Here is a 21,393-nt window from a genome sequence, read left to right on the forward strand (position 1 = left end):
TATTAATTATTGCTCGAAAGGTCTTGCCATACCACTTTATTCCTCTGTATTTACTTTAGTTTCTTAGTTTATTCTTGCATTTTGTTCTTCATTCATTTCCATTTAGTTTCGTTTGATTAGTATTATCCTCTCTTGGTTTATTTCTATGTCCACTTTAGTTTCTTTCCTGTTGCTAAATTTATTTGATCATTTATTGACGCTTCACTCATTAAATGCAGCTCCGTCTAATCGTCATATGTTTCACATCATGTGTTGATTTTTCACTGTTCAGCGTCGGATTCTCTGTTTTTATACCATAATTCACATCTAGTTCGTCATTCCCTAGATTAGCCTATTGAATGGCTTTACTAAAGTACTATTTGGACAGCATCAGAGTGAATCAATATGAGACTGAGTGACCATTGTGTTTCACAGCTGATTTAAGTTGATGCAGTTTTTTTTTTTTACTGCAACAAAAAAAAAAAATCAGGTGTGGTAAATCAGGGAAAGCAAAACACCTGGAGGGCAATGGTTGGGAAACAGTGCTCAAATTCCAGGAACTGAGAAGACTCCCAGGAGACGTCTTGTCTGAAACTGTCAAGGCCACAGGGCATGCCATGGCACATCCAAATGCTCAGCAGCACAACTCAAATGACTGTGATTAAATGGTCAAAAGAAAATTATCCTTTATTGAAATGCATTATTTTAACATTCTAATTACAACTTTTTTTTATTAACATCAGAATCTTTTTTCTAATGTTTCCATCATTTCCATTATATTACGTGGCTGAAAGATGCATCTTTGACTTAAATATATTTATACATTGATTTAAAACATTTGTGTTTGCCGTTTCAGCCTTTCAAGAATCTTATACAGTGAAAGTGGAGGTTCAAGAGGGTGCAGAATCTGTTGTGTTGCCCTGCCAGTACAGTCAAGTATTGGAAGAGATTGTTACAGTGAAATGGAGCCGCCGTGACCTTAATCCCAGTATTGTCCATCAAAGACGAGAAGGAGACGACCTGCAATCACAAAATCAACTTTTCAGTGGAAGAACATCAATGAGATCTGATACTCTAGACTCTGGTAACTTCAGCCTTACTCTGAGAAACTTTCAACTTTCTGACGTCGGCAACTACATCTGCAGCATGATTGATGAAGAAGAAGAAAAAACACTGTCAGAAGTTGAACTGCAGCTAAAAGGTCAGCTACCTGGCTGGTATTCTGCATGTCTTTTATATGTGATTATAAATATATATTGCGCACTCCCTTTTTGATACACTTTATAGTTAGTTTTAAACATAAATTCTGAAGGAATGCAACAAAAAGTTTCCAGGCCTGAAGGTTTTATCACTGTGATGACATTTCAAAGGGGCTACGTCTGTCCCCTCTGCCTGTGGCCTCCTGAGCAATATGATATTATTCACCAATAAAGATTTGTAGTGTGACAAATCTAACAAATCTATGTGTAGAAATAATACATTTGATCCTTTTTTTTTCTTAGTCATTCATGACACTGCTTAATTAAGTATGAATGTAGAGAACTTTAAGGCAGTAATATTATGATAATAATGTAGGATTAAATCGTCCAAAGATGAAATGTAATGTAACTGAAGGTTATTTATTTTTAAGACAATTAAAGCATGTATTTTTCTTTTCCTTCCAGTCTCTCAGGATTCATTGACTAAAAAAGTGGAGGTTCAATGGGTTCAGTCTGTTGTTCTGCCCTGTCAGTATAGCCAACCATTAGAAGAGATGGTTACAGTGAAATGGAGACGTTTTGATCTCAATCCCGATACTGTACATCAACGGCGAGAAGGAGACGACCTGGAATCACAAAATTTGCTTTTCAAAGGACGAACATCAATGAGATCTGATGCTTTCGACTCTGGTGACTTCAGCCTCACACTGAGTGAACTCCAACTTTCTGACAGTGGAAACTACACCTGCAGCATCACTGATGATGAAGACAAAGAAACAACACTGTCAGAAGTTCAGTTGCATGTCAAAGGTTAGTGTTTTTCTCAAGAAAAGCATATCGCATCCTGATTGCATTCTGATTGCTTGATATATTGAATATAAAATAGAGAAGTTAACATTCATGGAATCAGAACTTCTCTTTGTTGTCTTTTAATCATTTTGATTTGCAGGAGTGTGTGAGTGGGTGGATGTATGTGTGTATTTGGTAGGTGTATGTGCAAATATGTCACCTGGAGGTGCAAACTTGATAGAATAATGAGATTTAGAATTCCTGTTACACTCTGTGCCTAGTAACTGCACAAATAGCCTCTGCTTCATTGAGCTCTATCAGCACCAGAAGTACTGGATACAGCAGTGCTCCTCAACTCAGAGCCCTATTTGTCTTTTAATTGTTAAAATTCATATAGAGAATGAGGCAACACAAGCAAAAACTCACTGCAATGAAGGAATTTGAATGGTAAACTGAACACAACTATAGCATTGCTTTAGTTGTGGCTTTAATTGCAGTTTTCTGAAAGTTTGTTCCAGATTTGTGGTGCATAGAAACTGAATGCTGCTTCTCCATTTTTGGTTTTGGTTCTGGGGATGCAGAACAGAACCAGAACTGATTGAACTTAGCTGATTTCAGCTAAGGTCTTTGTGCATTTTAGGATTCATTTGCTGTTTCTTGTAATGAACAAGAAAGTATCTGACCTTATATTACTTTTCTGCATATTAATGAGACTTTTTTTCATGGTTGTGAATCAAATATGTATAAAATTGATTTGAATATTTAAAATGCAGCTATTTTGACACCATGTGGTGCTCTAATTAAGTAAATTCTAAATGCATCCTTTTTTCCAGTTAAGTCATTTTAAGGTACTTCATAAAAGAGACATACAAAAACAGCTCACCAAAGCACAAAGATTTGCTCATTGATATTAAGAACAGTTTTAATAACAATTTCTTTATGTTCAAAGACTATTCTAATTTTGAAAAATACAATAGGAACAATTATGCAAAATTTTGGGCTTCTCAGAAAAATGTGAGTGGATGTTCTGACCTCGCATGTGTCAAATCTAACTTTTTTTTTTTTTTTTTTAGGAATTCCAACTTGGGTCAAAGTTCTCCTGGTTCTACTGGGTTTACTCATATTTGCTGTTTCTGTCTGCCTTTTTTATATTTTCCGAAATAAATTTGGGTCAGGTAAGTCTTTCTTATAACCACATCATTGCTAATGTCTAACATGCTTGGAGTTTTGTGAGTTTAACTTTGAAAGATGGACAATTTCAGACAATGAACAAGCTGATGCAGAAAGGTTTACCATTGTTTCATAGGCATTTACAATGATGACTATGAATATGATATGGGTTACATCTCTGACATGCTGAGTATTTATTACAATGGTCAGAAACTGAAACCACATTAACTTCAATATACGTTTGTGGGTGAATGACAATAATGTACAGTTTTATAATAATATTACTGCTGTATTCCATCAACCCATTCCTTCATCTATCTTGTGTTGTGAAGATAACAGATTGAAAAGAAACTATGGCATACTTTCTTTAATCAACGTTTTTCAGATTCATGTGGGATATGGCATCTTGCAAAAATATTCACACTTTTAACATTTCTTTTTTTTTTTTTTTTTTTTAAATGCCAAATGATATACACCTCAAAGATGCACACTCATAAACTTGGTGTTACTCATTTCCAACACCGTTGATGATCAGTGGACGGTGCTGAGTGGCAGCTCTCTAGTCTACATAGTTCTGTTGCTAACCCAAAGCTTAAATGCTTGGTGGTGTACTTTTGTATTTATAAAAATTAAGGCAGAATAAGGCATTCTGACCTTATTATTTCAAAAAAATACAAAGCATCATTCAGGGTCCCCAAAGCGCTGGGGCCCTGGGCTGCAGCCCCGCTAAGAATGTTCTCAAAATCTGGGCTTGGATGCAGGTAGTAACAGTGTCCAAATAGTTCTGGATATTATTCTGGTGATTATAGGTGGCTGCCTGCTTAAACACATGCCAGTAAGTTACATAAAGGCAATCTTAAAAACCAAGAAGGGACCCTTCGGCCAGCTTCTTAACTTTGAACTTTGATCAATTGTAAATGACTACAACAAAAACAGTGCTAGAATACAAAAGGACCAGAACAGATTCCAGTCCATTATCTGAGGCCAGGAGAATAACATTAGTACTGTTTCATGCTGAAACATGTGATGTTTCATGATCTCTGACACCTGACTGAAACTCCTCAAATTGGTAATTACTGTATTAATGTTCACATACTTGATTAATGATTAGCAACTATTTTCTCAAGAACTTCAGATAAGAAAGGGAGATTAGGTACAGATCTGTCATCTCTTAAGGCATCTTGATTCAGAGGTTTCTTGAGTAAAGATTTAATTACAGCTACCTTAAAAGCTGGTTGAAAATATCTGTGAAATCAACTTTTTGAGCTTTATATCATGTTATAATGTTATTTCCTCATCAAAAACACACCTGGGGCCTCATGCATAAAGCACAAAAATGTGTGGCGCCATATTTTATGCAGAAGTCGGCATGTATAAAAAATAACTTTGCGTCAAAGTTTGCTTAAATATATGCACACTTTTTCGCTGGTGTGAAAATGTGCGGCAGCCATGCAAACTTTTTCTGTGAACAATATCAAACTACAAAGCATCAAAACTCACCAAAATACACTGAAATCTGACTACATTCAATGTTATTTAGACCAAGAAGTTTCAAACCCAATGTTTTTTTTATGATTTTAATATTTTTTTATTTAAACGTAAATGATGACACTGAACTGCATTTGTTCTCAGACAATAAGCTAACACACACACAAAATAAAGAAAATAAAAACAGTATATGAAAGCCTTCTCTCGAATGTGAATAGTACTTTTCCTCAGTTTTTGTCTCCTAACGATGTAATGTTGGTCTATGCGCTGAAGTGCATACTCCAAGGTGTGTAGACAATCACACGTGTATAAGTAACTGCGCAAAGGTGAGCCGTGTAATTGAGGAACGCTATGGAGAACATCGCTAATGAAAGGATTCAGAGAAAGCAATTGATCATATTGATCTGCTGGGAAATGTTGATGATGGTTTATTACCGTTTAGATTGCTCAGACTAATCATCCTGGAGCTCTGAGCAAAATTTAAAGAAGGAGCCGAGCTGAGCTGAGCTGAGCGTTACCGGTCCAGCTGCAGTCACCCTTCAGTGGAGCTGCCCACTTTGTGAATGCGCCTTATGGAGATTAAGGATTGTTATTCTGTAAATGTACAACTTAAGCATATTATTCTACTATTTAGTGTAAAAGTCCACTTTACCCATTCAAAGGACTCTCTGTCTTTAAATGCCGGCTGAACGCGCTACTGTTCAAAAGGACATTTGTGCCATCTCTTTATTTTTATTTGTTTTTCTTAAAAATGTGTTAGTTTATTTTGTGAGATTACCTTATGTGCCCTGAAAGGACATTTTAAATAAAACATATAATTATTGTTATTATAAATACTTATACTGCTACAAACAAGGACATTGCCATGGTTACCGCTTCACTTGGTGGCAGACTTCTGGCTATTTATGCTAATTTACATATGTATTTAAGGGTGGCGACAGGGTGGACCAGCAGCTGCGCTCTATTTCCCACAAATTGGCATGTACAAAGGAAAGGTGTGCAGCTATGTGCATGCGGCTTTATACATACACATTTTTTTTGTGCACCAGTTTTAGTGTGAAAACTGTGCACTCTTTTTTGCATGAGGTCCCTGATGTGTTGCTTTGATTTTCTTTTCTGCACATTTGAGAAATCCTTGAATCTCCCAATGCAGCCATTTTGGGGATGCCTTAACGCTTATTTCTAAAATGACCAAACTATTAACACAAATCTCCTCCTTGGAGCTTTAGTTCCCAGCCGAACTCAGTTTCAGAGAGAGGCCAATTTCAAGGCATCAGAAACAGCTGATATGCTAAGTAGATTTCATTTAAGTTGCTTTTGATATATGTACTTCATTTTCTTAGCTGAAGGTAACAGTTACTTGATTGTGCAATAAAATGACTCTGTGCCTGGAAAATTCATAATATTGACTATTTAATATGGGGCTGATAATCAAAGGGAACAATTCCTTAAATAATCAGCTTGGGATTGGGTCTAACATACAAGTTCAAGGTTTAAATGAGGCTAATATTTCTGATAACTTAGCAAGATGAGGTTCTACAATTGCCTCCAATGTTGCCTTCTTTACTGAGTGAATTGAGAGGATGCCAATAAATGTATTTTTGATGTGTTACTTTTTTATTAATACATCATAAGCAGTTGTCAAGATCGGATCCAACTCACACCACACGGAGATCATAGATTTGCTAAAATAAAGAAATTCACTAAAAGCCACGAGGCCCCTCACCATCTCCTATCTACATATCTAACATCTGATATTAACAAAGACCAGATACTAATCCCATTGATGTACTTTCTTTCTCAGAAAGTCTGGCCTCTGTATGAAAAATATACTGTAAGATCCCTGTGCTGAGAACAGGAACATTATAACAAAATAAAAATGCAGCAGTCTTAAGCCTTGTCAAAAGCACTACCCACAGATAAAACATCAGACTTAAACTGTCTTTCTTAACCACTACATCTTTTTTGTTTTCAAAAAGCTGAAAATAAGTATCAAAAGACTGGACTTCACATTCACTATGACCGAAGTAAAGAAAGACTTCAAATAATCAAAATGTGTGAAGTCCATTATTCTTGCCAGACATCTCAGAAAGTGGAAATATAATTTTACACAGAGTAAAATATTTCAGGCTTTTATTTTTTATTAGGTTTTTTTTTTACAATGGCTTGCAGGTCCATAGGGCTCCGTAAGAGAAAGCCCAAAATTCTGTGTCTTAGAAAATTATAACATCATTATAGACCACCTCTGTCTGTTTACAGACAGTTTTACACCAAGTCATAACTCTGATATGGATTGGTCGAATTCACAAAACAATAAAAAATATTTGTTTCCTTATCTATAACTTTTTCATGAGGAAATACTGAAATAATGTTTCACTCTTTCAAGACATGAATGGCTCAAAAAGTCAGAAAGTATTTGTGTGTGTTTGGGTGTGTGGTTTATGCATTTTCAAATTTATTCAAATTTTCTTTAATTGTTTGATGCTGAAAAGGAATTCCCATGCTATGTACATCCAATAAACAAGGAATATGATCTAACCTAGTTAATGTACAGAAATGTAATAATATTTTGTAAATTTTGTTGAGAAAACATTTGTTGTTTATGCAATATAAAAAACTAATATTGTATAAACAACATTTAACTTTGTAAATTCATTAGCTTTAATGAATTTAACAGTGTTCTTTTTTTTTTTGCTTTTTACATAAACGCTGAAATATGTGAAGATAATTACATACTTATCAGAAAAATATGAGGCCTGTATCAGAATATGTGTCTAAGATCTAATTGGCATTATGTTTTTTCATAAAATTTCAGCTCGGGCCAAAATCCTTCTGGGGGTGCTGATTGTACTGGTTGTTCTTAGTGTTTCTGGAGGCCTTTTATTTCATTTTCAACACAAGTTAAAGTCAGGTAAGTCTCTCTATAACATTATCATTGCTAGTTTAATTAAAATTATGCAAATTATTTCTATTTGCTTAAATTTAAAAAAATCTTGGTGAGAACAAGTTTTAGAGATTTCTTTGTAACTTTACTTTGAACTTTTTTTTTATATACTGGCCAAATATATGTAAATTATTGTCTTTTAAAATATATGTAAATATTTATTTAAGGGAAAGTGTACTTAATGTTTTCAAAGTTAGCAAATGTGCCAAACAAAAAATTAACTCCACTAATAGCAGACACATGCCCATAACTGGCTGTACTTCTTGAGTAATTCTACTGGGCTTTTTTGAGAACAGTGTTTATATGTGAGGACCATCTCAGGGCCCAGTGGTTTGTAGCAAAAACAAGTCAACAATCCTGTTGTGCAGGAGACTTAAAGTGAAAACTGTTGGGAATAAATAATTATGTTTCCCTCTAATTTTTTTAGCTGCTTGCATGCTCGCATACACACACGTACACACATTGTGCACAAAGCTACGGTTAAAGGAAATTACTCACTAAAGTGCAATAAAGGTATTGCTCTTTAAGCCCTAAGGGTGGAAAGGGCTTTTAGAAAGGGCTATTAGTGATTTAACTGTGAGGCTAAATCACTAATAGCCTCACAGTTATCAGATTAAAGTTTTGGTACCTCTGTAAGGGTAAGACATCAAAGAATGATTTCCTAGTGTCAGTGCTATTGTAACTTTTATCCTGGCTGAATTAAATACAATAAATGTAGCATTTTTTTACCTCACAAAAATGTTGTTAGAAATAAACATTGCAAAACATCACTAAAATATTATGTTTCACACAAAAAAGTAGTTTAGACTTCTAAATCTACATGTTGGGTAAAAGTTCACCAAATTTGGACTCACTCAGTTGAAAAATATAGTTTTTATAAATGTTTTACTGAGAAATGTCCCAGGTGGAGAGGTCATTTATCCAAAAATGTCTCCAAACTGTGCCAAATGTGTTTTTTACATCAATACTGGGAATTTCTTTAAATTAAATCACTGATTACCATTGAATGACACTTAGTACATATAATCTAACCATTGGTCATGACATTTACCACATTTATTTGTATAAATGTATAATATATATAATAATAATGAACTGAATGCTATTACTTTGAGTCCAACTGGAAAACTTTTATTGAAACACAGTAAAACAGTAAAAAAGAACTTTTTGAAGTATAGCTAACAAAGGAAAATAATAGTAATGACATAAAATTATGAGTGTTTTACTACAAAGTAATGAACAAATAAATATGAAATCCTTACTAGTAAAAAAACATTTTCAGTAAAACATAAATAAATCACTGCAGGGTCGCAATTACATTTTATTCAGGCGCCCCACCCCCACCCTTCCGAAGGAAGTGACGTGAAGGAGCACGTGCTCTACATGGAAGTGAATGCGAAGACAACAACACAACGTTAGTGTTAGAAAGATGAAAGCCTTCTCTAGGGGACGAAAAAAAAAAGTTACGTGGAGCGGTTGTTTACGGAGAAAGCCGAAAACACCCGAAAACCGATCCCTCACGAGGGATCGTCGGGCTTAAGAGTTATTAAGCAATACCTTAAAGAGGGAACTCCCTTTTTAAGGTATTGCTGATAGAGGCCCGCAAAAGGAATCAGAAACTGTTGTTAGGGGCCATTTTGCTGTGTTAGCCCATGGGGAAAACATGACCATGAACCAGTGCTGCATTTTAATATGAGAAGCCCCATGGGCCAAAACTTACAAACTCTCACACTGTTGCTAATGCATTCCAGATGCATAAAAAGTACGAATATGGACCTTCCATAAAATTTCATAAATCAAAGAAAGGTTTCACAAATCACACATTTGTTTATATGTATTATGTTACTAGTTTAGAATAATCTAGTCCAAGTTTAAAATGTCTGTGTTTGTAGTTTTTAAAGTAGAACAAATTAAAGATGCTCAAAATAATGTGAAATCAAGTGGAGTGGACTTTTGGAATTGGAAGCTGCAAAGGAAAGCCAAATTTATAAATTGAGCTTTTATTAAAAGAAAAATTACTACGTTTCTCATTGTTATTTGGTAACCAAAATATGAAGTTCAGGTCAGATGAATGCATCCACTAATTATTTAGCTGAATAAAAACACAAAGTTAATATATAGGGAAAAAACTCATGATAAAGCAAGTTCTTCTTTTGATGGGCTTTAAATTCAAAATGACACTTCAGATGTGGATGGCAATTTCTTCTTCTAGAGGTGTCCCAGTTTCACCCTGAAGTGAGAGAAGTCACTGATAACAGTTTTTCAGCAATATGCATGTCAACTTTGGAAAATTCAAAATCAAAAAATGTCTTCTTTTCATGGAGCTTTTATTTTGAAATTAGACATCGTATCAGATAACATTTCAAACTTGGACTAGATTATTCTAAACTAAAAGAATATGTACATAAACCAGAGGTGCATTTTTACTCTTTAAGGAGCTTGTAAAGGAAGGTGCAGGCTGGCTGTTCTGTCATTTATGAGGAGGCTGCTAGTTTTACCCCATTGACAGACGGGGTTTCTGATGCTGGCTGTCAGTTTCTGTCTAACACTTCTGATAATACTGACACTACTGTATAAGCATTAACGATGGTATTTAAAATATTCGTTGCCTCTGTGAGTCGCTGCCGCTCAGCTGTTTTTCTGTCCCTGAAGACCCGCCTTCTCCTGCCTGGGGTCCAATCAGAAACTGAGATTTTAAGTTAACTACTGTTGCAATCAAACTCTGTAAGAGAGTTTAATGGTATATAGAGTTTGTAAGTTTTGGTCTCATATTTTAGTATTAATTAATGGAAAGGATAATCTCCACAAAACGATGCTTTTTAAATTTTATTTCAACATGACCAGTGTGTTTATATACAAGTGTATTTTAGGGGATTTGTAATGAACTAATTTATCTTGGTTATGTGTTTTGTCCATTTTATCCTTTATTTCACTGGAGTTCTTTTGCTAGATCCCGGTCAGATATTTACATTTCATGTACATATATTGAACACATAGTATCTGACCTTGTCTTATCATTTCTGAATTATATAACTGGTTTAAATCAACTCTCTGAAGAAATAAAATATATTTTCTGTAAAAATTGTCTCATGATGTGTTGTTAACCAGCTTTGTTATATAATTAAGTTTAGTTCTTGAAATGTATTTAGTTGGATAAAATCTTGTATGTTAATTTCTTTAATTCTAATTATATTCTTATAATTACATTTTTTGCCATCTAACACTCATTTTGAAGGTACTTGATGGAGACATACAAAACCCTGAAAGACAAAATTTTCACTCATTGATATTAAGAACATAAGCACGAGAAAAATACGAGAGCTCTCTACTGGATATAAGTGTGTCAAATCTCAAATTGATCTTTGTCTTTTTTTCATAGAAATTCCAACTTGGACCATTCTTGTTGTGTTTCTGTTGTTTTTTTTTACTATTGATGTGGGATTTCTGCTTCACTTTAGACAACAGTACAATTCAAGTAAGTCCCTTTTACAACTGTTTCAATGGTAATCTAGGGTCAAAAATACCATTAATGTTTTGGGGTGTGAGAGGAGTAGTAAACAGGAAGATTTCAGAGAATAATTCCTGGGGGTGGGGAGAGAGCATAGAAACAGAAGCTCTCTCTTTTTCTTGCTTCTTTCTCGACTTGCCCTGTAGGGCTGAACCCGCACAATGTTAGATGCAGTTATTAAAAGTAATAATTGTAGCTGTAGCATTGTTATGTACTACTGCATATTCTACCTGTTTGCATATTTTTCTATATTCAATTGTTATTATATAACAATTATATTCTATATTCAAGAAAAATTTTACAAGGAAATGTAAAAAAACTACATTTAAAACTACTGAAACAAAACAATAACTATATTTAAAATGAGTAAAGTTCTTGTTCCCCTTTATCAAGTTCTTAATATTGCAGTGAACATTTTAATACCAGTTATTGTTTTAAAATCAGGCTGTCTGATCAAAGGTTGTCCTGCAAAATGGTATTTTAATATCAAGATTGGTGGTTCTAGTGACTCTATTACTGTTCTGATTTCTAAACAAATGTATGTAATGGCTCAGGTACCACATGATGGACATATTTTATATAACAGCTTAAGAAAACAAAAACTGATCAAGCAGTCAAAACTCATTTGATTATGCTTCTTAATAATAGTATAGTTATAATAGCAGACTGGCTTTTTATCTATAATTTTTACAGCCCCATTGTACAAAGAGCCAATGCATTTGGTTGCATTGCGGTCATTCAATATTTGTGACATAAAAATAATAAATTGCATGTGTAGCAGGGCTGCCTGACTTGTTATGTAGCTTTTGATTAGTTCGAAGCACATATTACATCGTACTGCTTTTGGAAAAAAATTATATGTCTATCAAAAGTTTTTATTTTGTAAATTTAATTAAAATGTTCTTTTAAAACCAGTTTTCTTATTGAAACCCATATTGAGATGATTTTTGAATGATTTAGTAGCAGCTGATTTTGGATGAGCCACATCAGACACACAGTTGGATAATACTGCTGCATCTTGCTCGGGTGACTTAGAGAGCATATAAAGTAATGCATCATCCGCATAAGTTGGAAGGTGGTAATTGTACATGTTTATGATTACTTCTAACAAAATTGATTTGAATTCTGATCTAATTTCCACTGTAGTCTATCAAAGTAGAAATTGAAGAAATTGAAACTCAAAGTAAACTCTAAAACTATAAAGAAAATACTTTCAAGGATAACTACTTTTCAAAAACATACATTTATTGTAGGGTAAACATACTGAACTGCAGGTCCGGCCCCAGCTTGCCCTGAGTTCAAACCCTGGCATTTGTGCATTAACATTCAGAGTCTGGTTCCTCCCCAGTTTCTGTAAACAGTGAAATTACAAGGTAAAATTTCTTGTCGTATTTGATACTTATATAGTAGTTCAAGATAGTAGTTTAAAAAAATTAAGTTACTATACTATAAAATATAGTATAGTATGTTATATACTATACTACATAATACAAAAGCAGTATTATGTGTGGAAAACACATAATACTGCCCATTTACTGGACACCTGCTCAGCTGAGATTTCTTATGTACCGACTGAGTGAAAAAGTAAAACTGAAGTGATTGTACTCCAGCCTCTGGGAAGATGACCTCAGCTGGCTTCAGTTGAAACATGACGATGTTTGGTTTGACACAATACAATATTTTCATGAACTTTTTTTGAAAACATGTATTTTTAAAATTCAAGCTTTAAAAATTGAACTGTTATTAATTGTAATTAATCACAGCAGTAGTGTGAGATTAATCTGATTACATTTTTTAATGTAATAAATATATTACCTCTCAAATATTTGGTGTCACCAAAAAAAGTAATGTTTTTCAAAAAAAATAAAATCACTATTTGTGTACACTAAACTTGGCTTAATACTAGATAAGACATCTTTTACTCTGTATTCAATACAAATGCTACACCGCTCCTTCATTTCACATTTTTCTTTAAACATAACTGTGAATATAACTGTGATGGCCTAATAATGCCTCTGCCATGGAAATAAATATTGTTTTGCATAAAATCGAGAACTTTTAACATAATGAAAGATATTTTTCATAGTTTGTATTCCTGACTGAAATACATTATTTTATGCCAACATAAGGACCATCTAACTGATCTTTTACTTTTTCCATAGAAACATCAACTTGTTTCAAAAGCTTCCTTGTTCTGAAGGCTATGCTGTTACCTGTGTGTCCTACTGTTTTTGTGAGCCTTTTATTTCATTTCCGACATTCTATATCAGGTAAGTGCTCTTTCATAACAGTATCAAAGCAAATGTCTATTATGCTGATGTTTCAGTGTTCTGAATGTAAGACACTGAACCCACATTATGATGGAAGTGGTCCAGTTAGATCAGACCAGAGGAGCTGCTCTAACTGAACCACTTCCCATCATAATGCATCAGATTTCTACTTTGCTTGAAAACTGGTGCAACAATGGGGAACAATTAAAACAAACACCGTTACCCTGATCTTGAGTCTGTCTGTAGGAAGCTGGCCTCTATTTTTACTTAGCCAGCTACCAGTAACAATTGTTATGTACATTCCACCCACATCAATGTAAACATGATGTGCTCTCTCCTGCTGAACAAAATGATCAAGGAGCAGAGGGCACAGTCTGGCGGTGTTCACATAGTTGCATGATATTTTAATAAGGCAAGCTTGAAGACGGCACTCCTCACATTTTATCATGTTAATTGTTCTGCTGGACCGTGCTTACTGCATTATTAGGCATACATACTCTCCCACCTCAGCCAGTCAGATGATCTTACCCTCCTTCTCATCCCAGCCTACACGCCTATACTTAACCAAATAATGAGATTTGGTTAAGTATAAAAAGAGGCTTCAATGCTGAAAATGATCAAATATTACAAGCCATGCAGTCAATCAAATTGATCAGATACTGGATGGTGAATTACATTCACCATCCAGTGTGTAAGCAGCAGCAGTGTGTGTAAGTGGATAAAAGATAAAGGAAAACACAGACTCCTTAACAGCGGTGCTTACTCATTTCAAATAATTGATCTTTAGTGAAACTATCCAAAATTTAATTCTCTAAGGGAGAATTAAAAAAATAAAATTTCTGCTCCCTGACAAAACAAAATAAAAATCAATTAAGACGAAGAGCTGATTTATGTGCATAAACATAAGCAGACTACGGTAACCCACTAAATTACCTGCCTATCCAAAACTTACCTAACTAGCTGATCCCTAGTCTTCACACTTCTTGGCGGCGGGGTCTTATGCATGTTAAACCAGCAGGCTAGTAAGGCAATCTATATAAACTCTCCTTGCCCCCACAAAGTTCCACAGAAGTGCAAATGGCTTCTGAAAAATATGTACATTTCTATACATATTTTTTTATTTTTACTCAATTCTTGGTTGGCTTCCTTTTGCATGAATTACTGCATCAATATGCCACAGCATTCAGACAATCAGCCTGTGGATCTGTGTAGTTATAATGGGAGCCCAGATTTATTGATGGCTTCTTCAGGCCATCTGACTTGTTTTATCTGGTGTCTCTCATCTTCCTCTTGACCACAGCTCATAGATCTTCTATGTGGTTAGAGGTCAGGGGAGTTTGCTGGCCAATCAAGAACAGGAATTATATTGTCATTCCTGTTGGTACATGTTGGTACATTTGGCAGTGTGGAGACGTGCCAAGTTTTGCTTGAACATAAAATCAGCATCTCCATACAACTTGTTTGCAGAGGGAAACATGAAGTGCTCTAGAATTTCCTAGTAGACAGCTGCATTGACTGTGGACTTGATCAAATCCAGTGAACCAGAACCAACAGATGACTTGGCACCTCAAATTATCACTAACTGGAAACTTCACTCTGGAGTTCAAGCAACTTAGATTTTGTTTCTTTCCACTTTTCCTTCAGACTGTCAGATCTTGATTTCCAACTGACATGCAGAATTTATTTTCATCTGAAAACTGGACTCTGGACCATTTACACAAAAGTCCAGTTCCTTTTCTCCTTAACCTGATTAAGAAGCCTCTGACATTGTTTCTGGTGCAGGATTGGCTTGAGATGGAGGCTGTGACATTTGTAACTCATGTCTAGTAATGCTCTGTGTGTCTGGATTGGATTTCATACTGAGTAAAAAGACAATTATGCAAAATGATTTTTTTTTTCAGAAAACTTTAGAGATGTTTGCTGGGCATGCATATCTAAAACCTTATCTTTGTGTTCTTCCATAGAAATCCTTTTTCTTTGGGCAGGAATTATGACGGTGTGGTTCCTTTTCATTCAGTCTGGGAGAAATTTATTTAATTTTCAAAATTATTTGTTATCAGGTAAGTCTCTTTTACCACATATCAATGCTAATGATATGTGGTAACATGTTGAGGTTATGAGTTTATCTTGCACTATGTTCACACTGCAGGTCTTAATGCTCAAATCAGATTTTTTGTGAAACTTGATTTTTGTGTGTGTGGTTGTCCAGACTTCCAAATAAATGTGTCTTGTACGTTATCTTGACCGTGAACTGCAAATAAACTAAAAGTGTCCTGCATACACAGAATAGGGTGCAATAATCTCACAAATAGAGAACATGCTCAGTGTTTTCTAATACTTTTAAAGTTGTTGTCTGACCAGAGCCACCACATTAACAACTTAATCCTCCTTATCGTCCACCATGGTTGTTGTTTTTCTTCCTGCTTGTGTGTACCAGGACACAGAATAGTGACGTTTGTTGAGTATCGATTACGTTCAAGTCGGAATAATGCGACCTGGCCATTCACACTTTAAAAGATCCCATCTGTGTTATTGAGACCCTCATGAAAAGATCAGGTACACCCTGAGAATGATTGTGACTCTTCCTGATCGTGAGACATTCCCTGATACTGACAGGTGAAGGAAGCTTCAGAGTTGCTATATTTTCATAATAGTCATGTCGGAATAATGGGTTGGTTGTTTAATACTGTGAGTTTTCAGTGTTTTTATGCTCATAAAGGGCACTTATATAATCCTCAATATGTTTTTGAGTGGATGAGAATACAAATAATGTGCAAGTCTTTTTCATATCTTGTTTAATTAAAATTACAAAAACAATTCATTTTGAATTTTATATCGCAGCTCAACACAAAGTAATTCGCTACTGTAAAGTGGAAGAAAATGTATATTTTTTCAAATAAAAAAACAAAATCATAAGTTGAAATAAAAGTCTACACACACCGAAATAAAATACATACTTAAGTTTTCAATGTCTAAAGTTAGACAAAGATCACTTCTTATAGGTTTCTCAGAGTGACCAACATTATTTCTATTTGCTAATAGCCACAATAATGAGAGAATCTATCAGAGATTTCTTTATTGATTTCTTCAAAGTTAAAGGTTTACATACAGAATGATTATTATCTTTTTAAGCAATAAGGAAAAGCCCATGATAATGTCATGGCTTTTGAAACATGTGATATGTTAACTAGCACATTTGAGTTAATTAGAGGCACACCTGAAATGCACTGCTTTCTTGTTCAGCATGATATGAAAGTCAAAATAAATTGCTGTCATTAAATATTGCCGTTGGGTGAATCAGAGATGGACAAGAGGTTGAGTACAGAGAGCCGCTTCGTGTCATGGTGTGGGAACAATCTTCTCATCTTAAATGTGAAGAAAACAAAGGAGATGATTGTTGATTTCAGGAGAAACAGGACTAGATCAAACCCTATTTCCACCATGGGAGAAGAAGTGGAGGTGGTTCAGGAATATAAATAAGTCTGTGTTCGCCTTGACAACAGACTGGACTGGAGACACAACAGTGCTTCAAGGTTTTCAAGGTTGTTATTGCGCAACACCCTTTCCCCTCTTCTATTTCTCTCTACTTCCCCTTCTGAGAGGAGGGAGATGTTGCTACCAGCTCTCCGTCTAACAGGTCCGAGAAGCCTCTAACTCCTGAGTATTACTACAGATGAGAATATAGAGGACATTCTGTTTAAGCTGGGCGCGAGAAAGACTAGCCTGGTTTCTAACAACCTCCCCATCCAGATGTCCCACCCTTTTTCACCCTGTGAATTAGCCAGATTGAAAAGCCTGCAACCAACTAGTTTCACAGAGCACACCTATTAACGGTCGCTCTCTCTGTATTACAACTTGCACTTGTTACTGAACCAGGTTGCTTTTAGTGACTCGGGCGAGTCCCAAGGGTGTTGTTTTGGCAAAAAGCAACCTATAAAACATTTTCCACTTTTTCCTCCCAGAATCAAACTTCATAGCTATCTTATGACCATCAAAGAACTTTAAGGTGACTCATTAATTGAATGTCCACAACATCTTTTAGATTTTCTTAATGCTAATTATTTTATTAGTAAGGCAATTTTGCAAGGGTCAGTACAGCTTAATTCAGTAGCAGAAATAATCAAATAAGTAAAATCAATAATCTAGCCTATCTTTCCCTAAGGCTGACTCTGAGAACTAAAAAAGGGAAACTTTGAGAGAGACGGACGGAGTTTGGCATTTTGAACCCCAGAACTGGCCTGATGATGAAGAAGGTGTTGCAGCAGCAGGAGGTTCCCAGTACAGGAAGAGTACTGACTTAGAGCAGCAGGTCTCGGGCCTCAGGGTGACTTCCTCATGCGCGTAGCGGTCCTCAGCTTCTTGTCTTGCAGCTCTGTAGCTCCCTTCTCCTCGTCTCACGATCTTTCTGGTCCATGGAGATGTAGACGAGCTGGTCTCACGGAAGGAACACACCAGTTCTTCCTCTTTGCCTTTGTTCTTTGCCTTTATCTTTGTCTTTATCTTCATCTTTGCCTTGGTCTTTGTCTTTGGGGGTCTAAACCCAGCTGTTGAGAGAAGTGCGATTTGAAGCCACATGTTGCGGGGCTAACGGGTTGGTCCCCATGTGCAGAACAGTCTTCGGCTCTGTGGCCCCGGCTCTTCTTCAGCTGCAGAGTTCTTTGTCCATCTCCGTCTTGGCTCGAAGCTGCCTGAAGGATCCAACCAAAGATTCCTCTTTTGCACCCACCTTATAAAGGGTTTATCCACCCTTTTGGTGTGTTTGCATTGGCTAGCTTTGTTGCTGTGCCTGTCATTGGCTGACTGCTTGGACAGATGATCTCATATCCATCACCTTCTTGGAGACCTTATGGCCTGATCTCTGTTCTAATGATCTCCGAGTTGCTCAACAGTCCTCCTATGTCTGTTGCTTGCCCAACCTTTTCTTAGGAAAGTTAAAGTTTAGCAATAAGGCCTTGGTCATCTCTGCTCTCCCATCAGTTCCTCTTTCCCCCTAACCTTTCACCTACCATCTACCTCCAACACAACATCAGTGACCTTTAATTACAGTTACACATTTTACACCATTTCAAGTTCAATGTCAAAATCACATTTATAACCTTTTAGTTTCTCTGATTTAACATTCATTTATAATATTATAATAACCACAACTTATTAGTTACTCTTATTATAATCATAATGTGAGTTATTACAGACACTTCTGAAAAGAAACCAATAATAATCAATTATTCTAATTATTTGATACTAAGTTACTGTTACTTGTTTCATCTGTAAGTACTTCCAGAAGTGTAAGAGCAAGTTTTAAATATTCTTATAATCAAACCAACATCAACCACTGGTTAAACCAATATTAATTATTAGTTTAATTATAAGTCATTATTATTAATTTAAGTATTTTACTCTGGGTTTTATCCAATTACTCAAAATGTTTAGATTTTATTCTTTAAACCTTTAATGCTTTAAATAAGGAATGGTCTGAACTATTTTTATACACATGCAGGCTGGAAACTTCCTCTTTCTTCAGGAAACCTGCTCTTCCTGTCCCATGACTCTCTTTCTTCCTGACCATGATTTCTTATGATTAATTAGAAAAAAGCAGAATTAAAGCAAAGTTTGCAGGACACAATAACAACCAGATTAATTTTATTACCGTCTGACTCTACTGTTGGGTCTTGATGTCACATGTTGAATCAATTTTAAAGGTAACTTTATTCATTGTTACTATTAAATCAAAATCTCCAGCATGGGAAAGTGGGATGAGCTCGACTTTTCTCGACAAGGTTTGCCTCAAGATGCTACTGATCTTCTATAAGTCTGTTGTTGAGAGCATCATCTCTTCTGCTGCCATCCGTTGGGGCAGCAGCATCAGAGCCAGGGACCTAAAAAGACTCAACAGTCTGATAAAGACGGCTGGTTCTGTTTTGGTTCTATACTATTGACAACTGTGGAGCCTCTGGAGATGATATTGCAAAAAATGATTTTTTTATAGAATCAAGAAAATTATGGATGGTTATCCTCTTCATGAGACTGTCTTGGGAAAACAGAGTGTCTTCAGACAGAAGCTTCTTCAGATTTGTTGTAACACAGATCTTTCCTGCCAACAGCCGTCATTATCTACAATAATTATTTGAAGACTTTGAAATAATGAGTTACAGCAACATTTAAATTCCCCTTTGGGATCATTAAATTATTTTTGAATTTGAATTAATTTTTGCTATTTAACAGTCAGTTCAGGTATTTGATGGAGACATACAAAAGCAGAGCACTGAAAAAACATTTAAGAATATAAGTGACAATTTTGACATTGTCCAAAGAATATTGTATTCCGATTTTAAGGGAAACTCTGACATGTATAAGTTAAATGAAAATATAAGAGGTTTGCACTGGAAATGCTTATTTAAGATCTAACTGATCTTTTTGTGTTTTCATAGGAAGTTCTGCTCGGATGAGAACTTTCCTGAAGTTGCTGACCTGGCTGGTTTATCTGTCTGTGCCAGCTGTGCCAACTGTGATGTCGCTGCTGGCAATCCTGTCACAACAGGGTGTAATTTCGGGCTATCATGATTTATTTTTACGTAAGTCGTTTTTACAATATCATCAGTGTGGTAACATACTGATAAATCATAGTTTGATGAAAAGTTGCAAAACATCACTATGTTAGTCATGATTGTGACCATTTCACAAAGTGAACAATGACCTAATAAGGAAAGGGGATGGAACCTTCACAAATTCAAGTTGTCATTGGACAGTTATGTTTTGGATTCTCTAACACGCTGAGTTTTAGCATCCCTATGTTTATTAACTAAATTCACATCAGCACCAAAATATCTTTGTGGATGGATGAGTTTACAGTGTTCACATTTATAACACTAAGTATTGCACTATTCCTTCAAACCATCCATTTATTCAGCTTAAGTTGTGAAAATAACACATTAAAAGGAAACTGTGACATACTTCATCACATCAATACTCTCCAGTTTTGTCTGGGTTTTTCCAATCCATTCTGAATAAAGTGCCTTGGAAAAGTATTCACAACCTCTTTAGCGTTTTTCATTTTTTACATGCTAATTACAATGTAATTACAAAAAATTGGCTTTTCTGTGACTAACCAACACAAAGTACAGTTCACTACTTCTCAGGATGTGTCATCACCTATCTGAAGTACATCTTCAAAGACAGACTAAATTACAGACTGAGAAATCACTAACCTCTCAGTCCCAAATCCAAACCTTCTTGTTGTGAAAATAATTTGTAAATAATATTCCAATTACTTATATTTAAAAGCCCCAAAACCAACTGCTGGTACTACTCTTACTATCTCTTTTATCAATAAATAGAAATAAGTTTGAAAATATAAATAAATGCAGTTACTGTATGAGGTGTAATGATGCAAATTACATAACCTTTATGTGATTGAAGTCCTTTGAAAGTTTAAAAATGAGTGTTTTTCAAGAGCAGTGGATTTTGTTGCTATAATGGCTGTGACATGCAGTCACAGTCACCCAAAAAAGATTGCCAAGAAGTAAGACATTTTTTAACATCACTTTTATCAATATCATAATAATACCACAACATTGTGATAAAATTTTAGATCCATATCACCCCTACCAGTAATGCATTTCTGCCAGTTCCATTTTTGCCCAAAGGAAGACCTTTCTCCATCCAGAGTCCTCCCTGATCATGTATAGCTCTCGATGTCATTGGTCTTTCACCTTCCTAGGGGTAGAAAGTTCTCATGACCATCGATCACTTTTCCAAAGCTTGTCAACTGTCTGCCTCAATAAAATCTGTAAAGAGCTCAAATGGAGGTAAATTTTAAATTTCCCTCCTTCCAAATGGTAGATCAGTCACATATTTAAAATGTATCATATCCACCTTGAAATGAAGCCTAGGCGGAAATTCAGGCTGGAAAACTCTTGCCTCACCTGCTCCACCCAATCGCTGCGTCATGCTCGCCGTCTCCAACCTGAGCGCCGGACCTCGACCCGGAGTGTTCAATCATCAATCAAGCTCCGCTTATATGCATCCACACCCACGCCGCCAGCCGCG

General features: G+C 35.5%; 1 protein-coding gene across 1 annotated transcript in view; it reads left to right on the forward strand.

Annotated features, from left to right (window-relative positions):
• Positions 1-21,393, forward strand: part of LOC103461828 (uncharacterized) — a 46,769-nt gene that overhangs the window by 3,782 nt on the left and 21,594 nt on the right. The window contains exons 2-9 of the mRNA XM_081604638.1: positions 836-1,180; positions 1,644-1,988; positions 3,041-3,142; positions 7,441-7,536; positions 10,949-11,044; positions 13,240-13,347; positions 15,312-15,407; positions 19,776-19,919. Coding sequence (XP_081460764.1) covers positions 836-1,180; positions 1,644-1,988; positions 3,041-3,142; positions 7,441-7,536; positions 10,949-11,044; positions 13,240-13,347; positions 15,312-15,407; positions 19,776-19,919 — 1,332 coding nt within the window. The remainder of the gene's footprint in view (positions 1-835; positions 1,181-1,643; positions 1,989-3,040; positions 3,143-7,440; positions 7,537-10,948; positions 11,045-13,239; positions 13,348-15,311; positions 15,408-19,775; positions 19,920-21,393) is intronic.

This window comes from Poecilia reticulata, chromosome 2 (assembly GCF_904066995.2).
Source record: "Poecilia reticulata chromosome 2, P_reticulata-male-v2, whole genome shotgun sequence".
NCBI classification, from domain to species: Eukaryota; Metazoa; Chordata; class Actinopteri; order Cyprinodontiformes; family Poeciliidae; genus Poecilia; species Poecilia reticulata.